General features: G+C 32.1%; 2 protein-coding genes and 1 long non-coding RNA gene across 11 annotated transcripts in view; 2 read left to right on the top strand and 1 right to left on the bottom strand.

The window, feature by feature from the left end:
* Positions 1-14,600, top strand: part of LOC143908712 (dorsal-ventral patterning tolloid-like protein 1) — a 297,226-nt gene that overhangs the window by 265,178 nt on the left and 17,448 nt on the right. For 7 of the 9 annotated variants that reach the window (XR_013260224.1, XR_013260223.1, XR_013260222.1 and 4 more), the window contains one exon: positions 4,332-4,478. The exons of 1 other annotated variant lie outside the window; for it this stretch is intronic. Coding sequence is in view for 1 of the 8 variants with exons in the window: in XM_077426475.1 (XP_077282601.1) it covers positions 9-10 (2 nt within the window). In the remaining 7 variants the exon portion in view is untranslated. Of the gene's footprint in view, positions 1-8; positions 28-4,331; positions 4,479-14,600 lie in introns of those variants that run through there. One more of the 9 variants, XM_077426475.1, reaches the window with a different exon arrangement.
* Positions 1-14,600, bottom strand: part of LOC143908721 (uncharacterized) — a 60,650-nt gene that overhangs the window by 43,844 nt on the left and 2,206 nt on the right. The gene's annotated exons all lie outside the window — the stretch shown is intronic.
* Positions 45-1,253, top strand: LOC143908718 (uncharacterized). Its single transcript, XM_077426483.1, has 3 exons — positions 45-495; positions 562-751; positions 831-1,253. Exons 1-3 carry the CDS (start codon positions 135-137, stop codon positions 961-963), a joined length of 684 nt encoding a protein of 227 aa, XP_077282609.1. The 5' UTR covers positions 45-134; the 3' UTR covers positions 964-1,253.

Raw genomic sequence — 14,600 nt, 5'->3', positions numbered from 1 at the left:
TTTACTAGAGTTGTGAGCCGTGTGAATATAGTATGTACAACAGCAGCGGCAACGTCGCAGTCAGCTGAGTCAGCAGTCCCCGCGTCGTCGCGATCTACATAACCTAGTGTAGTACGTAGATAAAAGTGTGAAATATGAGTTGGAACGAGCAGCCTCGACGTAAGGGACGTTTCGAGACGAAACGGAAAATTGCGTGGAAAAACAATGTCGTCGCCGGAGCCAAAAAAAGAAAATTAGCATCTGACATAAATAAAGTCGAAGGTCAGCGAATCGTGAATATCACGCAAGTGGCGGAGGATTTGTGGTGCAAATCCTGCAATAAAGCACTTTCGTTTCGGCACGTAGAAAGTGAAACCATATGCGGTTTGGCAAGCACCTTCAAAGTGCGGTGTCCAAATTGCACCAAAATAAAAACAGTCGCAACTTGTAATCGGGCAAAATATGTCAGCGATAATCGTAAAATGATGTTTGAGAATAATTACAAAGGAGCTATAGGTAGGTGAATATCGTCGGATCCAATATGATTGTCTCTCGACAAATTTATAATATACAATATTTTAGGAGTCATCGATGCAGGCATTGGTGTAACGCAGTTGAACACTTTCTTGTCAACCATGAACATTCCATCGGTCCATTCTACGTTATTAAAACGTTACGAACGTTTAGTTGGGATCGCTATCGAAGCAACTGCTAAGGAGAGTTGTGCCGAGGCAATAAAAATAGAAAAAGAGGTTTCTATTGCTGCAGACACGTAAGCTAAAGTGTTATATGACTGACATCTATCCCTGTCATGCAACGCATGCATTTAAAAAGAGAAACATTAATTCTAGATCGAGGCAACCACGAAGTAACGATCCTGTAATGATCGCAGCTTCCTACGATGCTGCCTGGCCAAAGCGTGGAAATGGTCACTCATATGATAGTTTAGCAGGTATTTCTGATGTTTCAGTTGCAAATGATTGAAACGCAGGCTAAACGCGTAATAGTGTACATACAACTACGATTATATATATAACTTATATATACAACTATATACAACAATTTTAGAATAATGAAATAAATAATACTTTATACAATAATTACTATGTACAATAATATAACTTTATAGAATAATTACTATATACAATTTTAGAATAATTAATAAAATAACTAATACTTTATACAATAATTACTATATACAATAATATAAATGTATAGGATATTTATATTAGATATATTTTTCTATATTCAAAATATGACGTGTGTTTTAAAATATTTTTATCATCTCGCAAAAGAAATGAAATAAATATGAAACCGTATATTCTACTCCTGATTCCATAAATTCTTTCCATTTCTCTTAGCTCTCGGATCTTTAATTGGCTCGAATTCAGGAAAGATTCTTGGATGGTCGACTCGGGTTAAGCACTGCCGAAAGTGTCAAGCGGGGCATAGCCCAGAAGATCACGACTGTCGGCTCAATTGGACCAGGAGTGCAAAAGCAATGGAATCAGATATAGCAGTAGAAATTATTGCAAAAAATGAAGATTTCGAAGAGAATAACGTCAAATTGGGCACACTTATTGGTGACGATGATAGCTCCACAATTGCTGCAGTCCGTCGTGAATGCAGCCATCCGGTAACCAAGTGGTCCGATTTAAATCACGCTACAAAGAAGTTGAGCAAAGCTTTGTGGTTGCAAAAACTTCCAAGAGACGTGATAGAATACCTAAAATACTGTTTCGGATGTGCTTTGAAAAAAAAACATAGGCGATGTAGAGGCTACAGAAAAAGCCTTAAAAAACATTATACCCCATGCATTTGATGAGCACGAAAACTGTGGCGCGTGGTGCAAGTATAAAGAGGATCCCGAGAATTACAAGCATAATGGGCTACCGGGAGGCAAAGGACTCACTGGATCTACCACAAGAGCAGCACTTACATCCATTTTTGATGCATTTTGGAAAAATGCAGATAAACTCGCCCCATGTGGGTCTAGTCAACCGAACGAAGCTTTCAATTCGAGTGTGGCAGCTAAAAACCCAAAATCTCACCACTACGCTGGTTCTGAATCGTTCGACTTTCGTGTTGCTGCTACAGTTTGCGAGAAGAATATCGGCACAAAATATGTCATCGATTTGAACCAAAAACTCGGGCTGTCTACAGGTAAAATAACCGAAGCTTTTCGGAAGAAGAAAGATTACTATCGAGCTAAGAGAAAAGAACGAGCGCAAAGGCCGGAAATCAAGAGACGACGTCTCTTTCTGCAAAAACAGCGGTCCAGTAAGAAGAGCAGCGCCGAGAGAAAGGAAGGAATAACATACTTGTCTGAGTGTGGATTTGATGGAATAGCGGATCTCATCGATAGCCCTATCGCAAGAAAAGCTGCACCTGCCGACAGTCCTATAATTTACTTCGATCTCGAAACGACGGGACTTTCTTTACAATACGCGGAAATTTGTCAAATTGCTGCGAAATATCAAGATCAAGAATTTAATGCGTACATGGTGCCGTTGAGAGCCATTTCGAAATCGGCTGCCGAGGTAACTGGCTTGTCAATCTGCGGCGGAGAAATGTTTCTCAATGGACAAAAGGTCAAGACAATTCCATTTCATGCTGCTCTTCAGAACTTTCTGCAGTTCCTCAGTAACATAGGCAAGGAAATTACTTTGGTTGCCCACAACGGATTCAAGTTTGATTCTCGGTTTCTTATCAGAGATATTCGCGCAAACAATCTGTGGAACGACTTTATATCCATCGTGTACGGTTTCGCGGATACTCTTGGCATTTTAAAAGCAAAATTGCATGCCAGAACTGCTGCAAAGCTAAAATTTAATCAAGTTGATCTGGCACGTGATTTGTTGGGCGAGAATGTCGTGCATGACGCTCACAATGCGTTGAATGACGTGAAAATTCTCCAGAAAATCGTTGATAAAGCTGGAGTTACACGTAAAGAATTGTTGGACAGCTCGAAATCTGTGACCGCTTTGATGCAGATAAGTCAAAGGTCTGCTTTGAAAAATGTTAATAAATTAACGTTGGATTGTATGAAGAGTTCTATTTCTGTGAGCATGATTGGAAAGATGGCAGAAGCAGGTATAACGCTTGATTATTTGCAACGTACCTATAAAAAAGGGAGCGATAAAGGCATAAAACTTCTACTGGGCGAAGATATTGGAGGACGCCCAAGAGTAACGAAGAATAAGAAAGTTCTCCAGAATGTCATCGCAGAGGTGATAAATTCAATAGGAAATACGCAAATTAGCCCGTGATTTTTTATCTAGAAGATGTTATCGTCAATGCGCCCCACATCTGTGCAAATATTTTGATAAAAAGAATATTTTTTCCTTTATATATATTATATACGTAATGTGTGATATTAAATATAATGCACTTATGATAAATAGAATAAACGATGCATGTTAAAATTATTTGGACATCCAATAACTTCATTATATTAAAACTTGTATTTATTTAGTATTGCGCACTTGTGCAGATATTTTGATTTAAAAAATGATTTTTTCCCCTTTATATATATTATATACGTAATGTGATAATAAGTATAATGCACTTATGATAAATGATAAATAGAATAAACGATGCATATTAAAATTATTTTACATTTTATAACCTCATTATATTGAAACTTTTATTTATTCAGTATAGCAGATCTTTTCAGAAATAGAATATTTTTGTTTCACCCTTTGCTTTATTCAGCGTCCAGAACATGGTAAACGTTGAATATTTTGGGGTATGCGCTATACCATGGAGGAATAGAATCTATGCGCTATACTCATCAGCTGACACGTGCGACGTTGCCAAGTTGCCGCTAGTGCCGCTCGAGTCCAGCCATCAGTTCCGTGTTGTCGATTTTGTTCAATCGAAAATTACGTTTTATTATTATATGGTACGGTCAATGAACTCGGGCTTTCATCCAGTATCTTGCAAAATGTTTATTGCATCGTTTCGTCAGTTTTTGGTTCGTTTATCTATTTTTGAAGTATTGCAATTTTTGCAGCATAAGCGCTTTAACCTCGTTTTTCGGATAAGGGGTCCCCCCACCGCGTTAAATTGGCAAAGTTTACGGACATATATCTCCGGAACCAATCGGTTAAAAAATCCGAAATTTTACAGATACACTCGAGGAACGTTAATCTTTCATTTCATATTGCATTTTCCGGGCTAAGTACATATGACCTAAATGCATGAACCACCTTAACATTAACGTATAGCGTTTTGAGGCTAATAAGAAAACATTGTAATTTTTTTTAGGTAAGTAGTAGTAAAATGTAGATATATGTACAAGGTGAGAGAATGGTAGGATTGCGTGGGTGAATGATTGTATGGTGTCGCAGGTGCAGCATCAGCCCCATTGTCACCAGCACTGACTGGGGTATCTACTACCATGCTTCTTCTCTCTCTGTGCTTTGTATTCGTGGCCATCTGAGCCCCCTTCATGAAGCTTCCAGACGATCCGGCATGTTATGATCTCCCCTTATCACGTGAGTTCACTCACAGTATTGCACAGTCATATATCATATTAAAAAGCTAGTTGGAATAAATGTTACATGTATAATGCCACTATCATATATAGGGTGTACAAAAAGTATTAAAATTCCTTAATTTTACAAGTACACATTTTCGAAAAAAATGTTTTATACAAAAGTTGTAGGATTTTAAGTGACGTATTACCTAGCAATATTAGTATAACCTTGAATAGCGTCAAGGTTACGTAAGGATCACGAAATTTTTAAATAAAAACCCCCATACAGCACAGATTGTTGCAGAAAGCTTCTAGGAAGATTTCAAAAATATTTCAACCTTTCACATTTTATGTGCAACATCTCTGAAAGAATTCCGCAACATGTTATATAAAATGTTGCAATAGAAATGTTTTTGAAACCTTTCACATGAAGATAATTTTTCAAAACTTTTAGTTGAGTTATCTCTGAATCGTTTCACATGAAATAATTTTATAAATCTTTCAGTTGAGCTGTTTCTAAAACCTTTCTCACGCAATAAATTTAAACACTTTCAGTTGATTTATTTCTGAATTGTTTTATATGAAATGATTTTGTAAACTTTTCAGTTGAGCTGTTTCTGAAACCTTCATCACGCAATAAATTTGAAAACTTTTAATTAAGTTATTTTGGAAACATTTCATACTCTTAAAAAATCAATTAAATAATTAATGTTTTTACTAAAATAATCCTTACTAATTGCAGGTATATCTTATTTTCATTTTGTTTAATATCAACCTTCTTTTAATGACACTCTATATAAAACTACATGTATAACTTATACATATAACCTTTTAAGCAGAAATCGGTAACTCCTTCACCGATCCTCGCAAAATTCAAAACAACTTCCCTTTAATAATAATCTATATAAAATTACATGTACATCTTATACTTTTTAAGCAGAAATCGATAATCCCTTCACCGATCCTCGCCAAATTCGAGAAAAAACTGAAGAATATAACAAAATTCGAAATTACCCCGTTATCTTAAAATTTGCGGAAGTTATAGCTACCATAGACACTTCTCCAAATATTATAGACCTTTGAACGCGTACAAATCTAATCAACCAAATCTTAAAGAATTACATATGAAATAGAGGTAGAAAAAAGACTGAAGAATATTATAATAGAATTAAAAATAACCCAATATCTCAAAATTTGCGGAAGTTAAAGCTACCAGAGACATTTTTCAAAAATTCAAAATTTTGTATAAAGAAAGAACCTTTTTACCGGTTATCGCCAAATTCAATACCAACCTTCTTTTAATGATACTCTAAAATTACATGTATAACTTATAGTTATAGTTAACTTTTTAAGCAAAAATTGGTAACTCCTTCACCGATCCTCGCCAAATTCAATACCTTTCTTAAATGATATTTTATCCATCAAATAACACACATTTTTTAAGCAAAATCGGTAACCCTTTTACCGATCCTCGCAAAATTCAAAACAACTTTATTTTAATGATACACAATATAAAATTACATGTACATCTTATACACTTTTTAAACAGAAATCGGTAATCCTTTTACCGATCCTCGCCAAACTCAGAACAACCTTCCTTTAATGATACTTTATATATAGAGATTACATGTATAACTTGTCCACTTTTTAGGCAAAAATTGGTAACTCCTTCACCAATCTTCAAAAAATTCAAAATTTATACAGAAAGAACTCTTTTACCGATTATCGCTAAATTCAAGATACCAATTTTTTTTAATAATACTCTATAAAATTATATATACAATTTATACATGTAACTTTTTAAGTAGGAATCGATAACTCCTTCATCGATCTTCGCCAAATCTTAAAGAATTATATATAAAATAGGTGTATTAGAAAAAAGACTGAAGAATATAATAAAATTAGAAATAGCCCAATATTTCAAAATTTACAAAAGTTAGAGCAACTACGAGCATTTCTAAAATATCAACGTCTACAGATTGAACATATATTATTTTTAAATTTTATATTTAATTAACTATACACATCATGGCACTTCCCTACTAATTGCGGATATATCTTATTTCCATTTTGTTCAATACCAACTTTCTTTTATATAAAATTACATGTATAACTTATACGTGTAACTTTTAAAGCAGAAATTGGTAACTCTTTCACCGATCGTCGCCAAATTCAAAACAACTTTCCTTTAAATAATACTCTATATAAAATTACATGTACATCTTATACACTTTTTAAACAAAAATCGGTAATCTCTTCACCGACTCTTGCCAAATTAAATAACAATTTTTTTTTAATGATACTCTATCCATAAAAAAAATTAGCTCGATATCTCAAAATTTACGGAAATTAGAGCAACCACGGACATTTCTAAAAATAGCCAGAAATCGGTAATCCCTTCACCGATCCATGCTAAATTTAACCCCAACCTACTTTTAATGATATTCTATCTATAAAAAAAAAAAAATAAGCTTGATATCTCATTTGCGAAAATTAGAGCAATCACGTAGATTTTTTTAAACAGAAATCAATAACCTTTTTTTATTATTAGCAATTTTTATTAATTTTATTATATTCTTTAATTTTGTTTACCCTTATTTTATATATAATTCTTTAAAATTTAGTTAATCAGTTCTTGAGTTATAGAAATTTCAGTAAACTTGGCTGTTTTTTTTTTAACAGAAATTGGTAACCCCTTTATTATTAACAATTTTTATTAATTTTATTATATTCTTCAGTCTTTTTTCTACCCCTATTTCATATATAATTCTTTAAAATTTGGTTAATCAGTTCTTGAGTTATAGAAATTTCAGTAAACTTGGCTGTTTTTTTTAACAGAAATCGGTAACTCCTTTATTATTAACAATTTGTATTAATTTTATTATATTCTTCAATCTTTTCTACCTCTATTTCATATATAATTTTGCTTCTTTATAGAGGAAGCTTTTTGTTTTCGTGAAAAAAATTTTTTTTCAAGTATTTTTGGCAAATTGTTTAGAATGTTCTAAAACGTAAAAAAATCACTTTTGTACAAAATGTCTGTGTGTGTGCGTGCGTGCGTGTGCGTGTATGTATGTATATACGCTTAACTTTTGTAATTTTTTAGATATCGAAATGCATTTTTTTTTTAATCGATAGAGTATCCCGCGAAAAACGATCTAATATGAATATAACTAAAATCATATTAAATCATATTAAATTTGGGTAAAATTCAAATTAATTCCAGATTTTATATTAAAATTATATTTGTTTAAATACAGTTTTAATTTGCACTTATTAAAATCAGTTATGTAGATTAAATATGATCTACAATAAAATAGGGCTTTAATTAAAATTTAATTAGATCACTTATGTGGATCATATAACACTTCGAATCAAATATGGTTTTAATTTGAATTTAATAAGATAACTTATGTGGATTATATATGATCCAGAACCATACATGATGCAGAATATTTATATATAAGACTTTAATAAAAAGTTAATGTGTTCTGTATGCGACTTTTACTCGATTCAATTGCGACTTTAACTCGAAGGGCTTAGCGGAGTAAGCATGTGAAATCGGCCCTTGATTATACAAAGCTGACATTAATGTCACAAGTTAGTAACAATATGATAAAACTTTCCACCAAATATTATTTAAAAAAATTCATTTTTTTAGAAGTTATGCAGGGAGAAAGTAAAATAAAGAAATATATTTTTCTCGAAAACCACTTGACCAATCTTGATGAAAAAAATATATGTTATGTAGACTAATAAAACTAATTAACAAAAAAATGTCTAAAATGGTTGCCAAAAAAAAGACCAAAAAAAAATATTTGAATTTTTAAATATTTTTTTTTAGGGTGATATTTTCGAGGTACCCCTTTGAAATTATTTTTACGAAAATTTCTCTTAAAATGTCCACTATAACATATATTTTTTTCAATTTTTTTTAAATGGTGGAACATAGTTAAAAATACGAAAATCGTAAGCGTCGCGTCACTCCGGCGCACAGTGCAGTGCCATTCCGCGTTGCGGGTGTTCGATGTAACTTTACTAGCACATATGTACGTCTGCAATTAGCCTATAATATGTATACTTTTTAATTTTTATAGTTTTTAGAGTTTACCACGTGGAGGTTGCACACGGTTTTAAACTCCTTATTGGGGTGCTTTTTTAACGGAGTCCCCTCGCCTTTCACTACGTTTCCGTAAAATCAGGGTGCTTTTTTAACGTGAGTCCCTTCGCCTCTCACTACGTTTCCGTAAAATCGGGGTGTTTTTTTAACGTGAGTCCCCTCGCTTTTCACTACGTTTCCGTAAAATCAGGGTGCTTTTTTAACGTGAGTCTCTTTGCCTCTCACTACGTTTCCGTAAAATCGGGGTGCTTTTTGAATGTAAGACCCCTCGTCTCTCATTACACCCTACACCTACGATTTATTTAATCTTCTTCACTATCACTGTCTATTACTGGAATGTCATTTGTTTTCTTAAACAGATTGCTAATGGGCTACGAACAATTGGATGCTGCTGTCATATTGCTGCAATTATATATTATCTATTTCATGCAAGATATTTAGCGAAAATTTTGAAACCAGCAGAAATACTGAGCGATCTGTTTAAAAAAACAAATAACATTCCAGTAATAGACAGTGATAGTGAAGAAGATTAAATAAAATCGTAGGTGTAAGGCGTAATGAGAAGCGAGAGGTCTTACATTCAAAAAGCACCCCGATTTTACGGAAACGTAGTGAGAGGCGAAGGGACTCACGTTAAAAAAGCACCCTGATTTTACGGAAACGTAGTGAAAGGCGAGAGGACTCACGTTAAAAAAGCACCCCAATTTTACGGAAATATAGTGAGAGGCGAGGGGACTCACGTTAAAAAAGCCCCCAATAAGGAGTTTAAAACCGTACTGCAACCTCCACGTAGTAAACTCTGGAAACTATAAAAATTAAAAAGCATACATATTATAAGCTAATTGCAGACGTACATATGTGCTAGTAAATAAGTTACATCGAACACCCGCAACGCGGAATGGCACTGCACTGGTGCGCCGGAGTGACGCGACGCTTACAATTTTCGTATTTTTAACTATGTTCCACCATTTAAAAAAAATTGAAAAAAAATATATGTTATAGTGGACACTTTAAGAGAAATTTTCGTAAAAATTTCAAAGAAGTACCTCAAAAATATCACCCAAAAAAAATATTAAAAAGTTCAAATATTTTTTTTGGTCTTTTTTTTGACAAACAATTTGGACATTTTTTTGTTAATTAGTTTTATTAGTCTACATAACATATAATTTTTTCATCAAGATCGGTCAAGTGGTTTTCAAGAAAAATACATTTCTTTATTTTACTTTCTCCCTGCATAACTTATAAAAAAGTGGATTTTTTAAAATAATGTTTGGTGGAAAGTTTTATCATATTGGTACTAACTTGTGACATTAATGTCAGCTCTGTATGATCAAGGGCCAATTTCACATGCTTATTCCGCTAGGCCCTTTGGTTTTAATTTGATTCTTATTAAAACGTAATTTTGTTTAAATAATGTTTAAATAATATTTGCGGTAAAATTTGTTTTTTTATTTGTCGAACTTAACATGTAAAATATTTGATTCAAATTAAAAAAAAAATAATATAGTCATATAAGATTATATATGATCAGATCAGAATATTGCATCTCAAAGTATCCGATAGATGGCATTCGATGTGATCTGTTTCTCGTAATTAAAATTTGACAAAGAGTGTTATAAGATAACGGTATCAAGAAGACACGACACTGTCTCGGAACGACACAATTTTTGTATCAGTTATATCGTGAAGTCTACTCTTATAATAAAGTAGCACGCTTAAAAAATAAAATTTATATAATCTTGTTTAAGTTTAAATTGGTATAACTTTAAATTTAAAACAAAATTATATAAAATTCTAATAAGATCAAATAACATTTATATATGACAAATTTGACTTATATGACTTATATGATTATATTTGACTTATATGATTATATTTGACTTATATGATTATATTTGACTTATATGATTATATTTGACTTATATATGATTATATTTAACAAATTAATTTTGAATTTATTACCATATTTAATCCACATTTGGCAAATTAAAACCATATTAACTCTGCATTTCTTTTGGTCTGTGCGGCTGATTTTGCATATTTTAACAAAGCAAGGTCCAGTTTAATCCATATATAGATTAAATAAGATGAGGTACTTTAATTTGATTTAAATATGACATATTTAAATTATAATTGATTTGCATATTCGATTCTAATAAGATTCTTAATAAATTCATATAAGCTTTTAATACGGTTTTAATACAATCGTTTTTCGCGGAATAATGTAAGGAAGGTTGGGATTGAATTTGGCGATAATCGGTAAAACGGTTCTTTTTTAATAAAATTTAGAATTTTTGTAGAAAAATTTGTGCTTGCTCTAATTTCTGCAAATTTTGAGATATCGGTTTATTTCTAATTTTATTATATTTTTCAGTCTTTTTTACCCTTATATATTTCATATATAATTCTTTAAGATTAAGTTGATTAGATCCAGCTTTATACGCGATCAAAGATCCATCATTTTTTGTGAAATGCCTGTAATAGCTCTAACTTACGTAAATTTTAAGATATTGGGCTGTTTCTAATTTTATTATATTTTTCAGTTTATTTTATATTACAAAGTGCGTGGAATGTGGCTTATTGCGCGCGCGTCATCTGTGCGACGGATGGCCGATTCCGCACGCGCAAGAGATTTCTCACTCAAGGCCGTGCAGGAATAAGATATTTTCTGCGTGCGGGAATATCTTATTTCTGCACGGGTTCGAGTGGGAACTTGGCTATTTGTCGCACAGATAGCGCGCGCGGAATAGGCCACTTTTCTCTCACGCACGTAGGATATAAATATATTTTGGAAACCTTTCAGCACGGTTTCAGAAACATTTCAAGTGCAAGAATCGCGGATATTTTGCTATCCCAGAGATGTCTTAGAGCTGTTGCAGAAACATTTTGAAATATTTATGAAATGTTTCAACCTATCAAATAAAACATTTTTTAGATATTTCTGAAAGGTTCCTGTGCTGTATGAGCCTCCATTTTTTTATTGCATACTTATGTAGTTTTTCAACCTCGAGAGCTTTTTAAAACATTGTAATAAAATATTTTTTTATTAAAAGTACTTTTTGAATTATGGAGCTTGAAAGCCAGCGTTAGCATTACCCAAAATGTATCAAGTAGAAATTACACTGATTTACACCTCCTTTGTGTGCGTGTGCGTGCGTGCGTGCCAGCGTGTGTGTGTGTGTGTGTGTGTGTGTGTGTGTGTGTGTGTGTGTGTGTGTGTGTGTGTGTGTGTGTGTGTGTGTGTGTGTGTGTGTGTGTGTGTGTGTGTGTGTGTGTGTGTGTGTGTGTGTGTGTGTGTGTGTGTGTGTGTGTGTGTGTGTGTGTGTGTGTGTGTGTGTGTGTGTGTGTGTGTGTGTGTGTGTGTGTGTGTGTGTGTGTGTGTGTGTGTGTGTGTGTGTGTGTGTGTGTGTGTGTGTGTGTGTGTGTGTGTGTGTGTGTGTGTGTGTGTGTGTGTGTGTGTGTGTGTGTGTGTGTGTGTCAGCAAAGATAAAGATTCCACAGTTCGTCACACTAGCCCAAACCCTTATTGCTATGTTTGCGTGTGCCAGCAGAGATAAGTACTATACATACACGCACACGCACACGCCGCACACGCCGCACACGCACACGCACACGCACACGCACACGCACACGCACACGCACACGCACACGCACACGCACACGCACACGCACACGCACACGCACACGCACACGTACGCACCCGCGCACACGCACGTGCGCACACAAAAGAGACATAAATCCGACCGTGTAATCTCTACTCGGTATACCTTGGACCTTGGGTAATGATAATGTTGAAGGTACTATAACTTTCAAGCTCCATAACTCAAAAAGTATTTAATAAAAAATTATTTTGTTATATTCTTTTGAAAGGCTCTCAAAGTAAACTACATAATATGCAATAAAAAATAGGTTTTTATTTAAAAACTTCAAGGTAATCTTTATGTGATTTTGATAACACTATTCAAGGTTATACTAATATTGCTATGTAATGCATTACTTAAGACCTTACAACTCTTGCATAAAACATTTTTTTGAAAATGCAATTTTTGTACAATTAAAGGGTTTGAACACTTTTTGTACCCCTTGTATAATTATCACCATTCACCATTTTAAACAAGAAAGAACGTGTGACAATGATACATTTTTTGAATTATTATTTAGAGTTTTTTCACATTTTAGATGTTAAAGTTGAGTTAATCTTCAATAAATCCTTTTTTTTATATAATAGTTTTAAAATATCACTAAGAAATATGTAAGACTGGAGAACATCAATTGATTTTTGGGTGACTCGTGAGACTAGCACAGCTTAAGCATTGACGCAAAAGTTGTAATACATTATTTTTATTAGAATATAAATAATTATATTCGACACGAGCTGAAGAGCATGTCAAGAAGGAATGCAGTTCTATATATATATATATATATATGGGGCATTCCATGCCAACTCAACCAATGATTGTCCCCGACCATTTTTTATTTGGCCAAAATTTTTTTGGGTTTTTCTACTGAATAAAAGTAGCTTCCATGATTTTTTTTAGATTTTTATCTGTACTCATACTTAAGTTATGGATTTAAAAAAAAATGCAGTTTAAAATTTGGAAAATTTCAAATGCCTGTAACTTTAAGAAAAAAAAAGATATTGTAAAAAATAAGGTAGTCTTCTTTTCGTTTTTTACTTTTTTGAAGAAAATATTGAAAAAATGTTTAATGGGCAATATGACTTTTTTTTTAGGATTTAAGTAAAAAAGTTTTTCTCAGTGCAACCGTTTTGATTTTTTTCAAAAAAATCTTACAAATTCTAGACTTAATTTCAAAATTTTTAAGACGTATAAGAAAATGGGATTCTAATAACCTCGATTTTTTAAGGGACTTTTTCTTTATTTTTTTTTCGAAAATAATTTTTTTTAAATAAGATGACATGGCTATCAAAAAATTTGATAAATTTATGGATAGCAATCCTGAAATTTCTATCCATAGGTAAAGAGAAAATTCGAATATTTTCTATTTTTTAATTGCATTTTTATTTATTTTTATTATTAAATTACTTTTTTTAATAGGATATTATAAATTGGGGAACTTTAACGGTTAGCATGCAACAATTAAATTATATAGTTAATGAAAAAAACGTATATTATCTGTGAAAATAGCAATCAGATTTATTTGAAAATGAAATAAATAAATAAGAATCAAAATAAAAGATAAACATAAAATAAATAATAAATATATCAAAAAATTATGCCATATTATATAACGTTTATACTATTTATTTATTTTTATTTTTTTAAATTATTTTATGTGATTTTACATCATTACATCGAGAGAATATTTTCACATTGAAATTTCCATTGTTATCAGGTATAACGCAATGAATTTTTTATGGTATTTTTTATGACATATCGATATCATTGCGTATAGATCGAAATTTCAGGATTGCTGTCTATAAATTTATCAAATGTTTTGATAGCCATCGGTAGTCTATCTTATTTAAAAAAAATTATTTTCGATAAAAAAATGAAGAAAAAGTCTCTTAAAAAATCAAAATTATTGGAATTTCATTTTCTTATACGTCTTAAAAATTTCAAAATTAAGTCTAAAATTTGTGAAATTTTTTTGAAAAAAATCAAAACGGTCGCACTGAGAAAAACACATTTTTTACTTAAATCCTTAAAAAAAAACAGTTATATTGCCTATTAAACATTTTTTCGATATTTTCTTCAAAAAGTACAGTGAAAAACGAAAAAAAGACTACCTTATTTTTTACAATATCTTTTTTCTTTTTAAAGTTACAAGCATTTGAAATTTTCCAAATTTTAAACTGCATTTTTTTTTAAATCCATAACTTAAGTATGAGTAGAAATAAAAATCTAAAAAAAAATCATGGAATCTACTTTCATTCAGTACAAAAACAAAAAAATTTCGGCCAAATAAAAAATGGTCGGGGACAATCATTGGTTGAGTTGGCATGGAATGCCCCATATATACATATATTTTATATATATATATATATATAAAATATATTTA

The sequence above is a fragment of the Temnothorax americanus genome, unplaced genomic scaffold (genome assembly GCF_048541705.1).
Source record: "Temnothorax americanus isolate GAGA-0224 unplaced genomic scaffold, ASM4854170v1 Scaffold112, whole genome shotgun sequence".
Taxonomy (NCBI): Eukaryota; Metazoa; Arthropoda; class Insecta; order Hymenoptera; family Formicidae; genus Temnothorax; species Temnothorax americanus.
Note: the sequence above shows the minus strand (reverse complement) of the source record. Positions and strands in the feature narration are given on the sequence as shown.

Coding starts and splice junctions, on each gene's coding strand:
- LOC143908718 (XM_077426483.1), top strand. CDS start 135: ATGAGTTGGAACGAGCAGCCTCGACGTAAGGGACGTTTCGAGACGAAA. Junction 496..561: donor TAATTACAAAGGAGCTATAG/GTAGGTGAATAT, acceptor ACAATATTTTAG/GAGTCATCGATGCAGGCATT. Junction 752..830: donor GTTTCTATTGCTGCAGACAC/GTAAGCTAAAGT, acceptor CATTAATTCTAG/ATCGAGGCAACCACGAAGTA.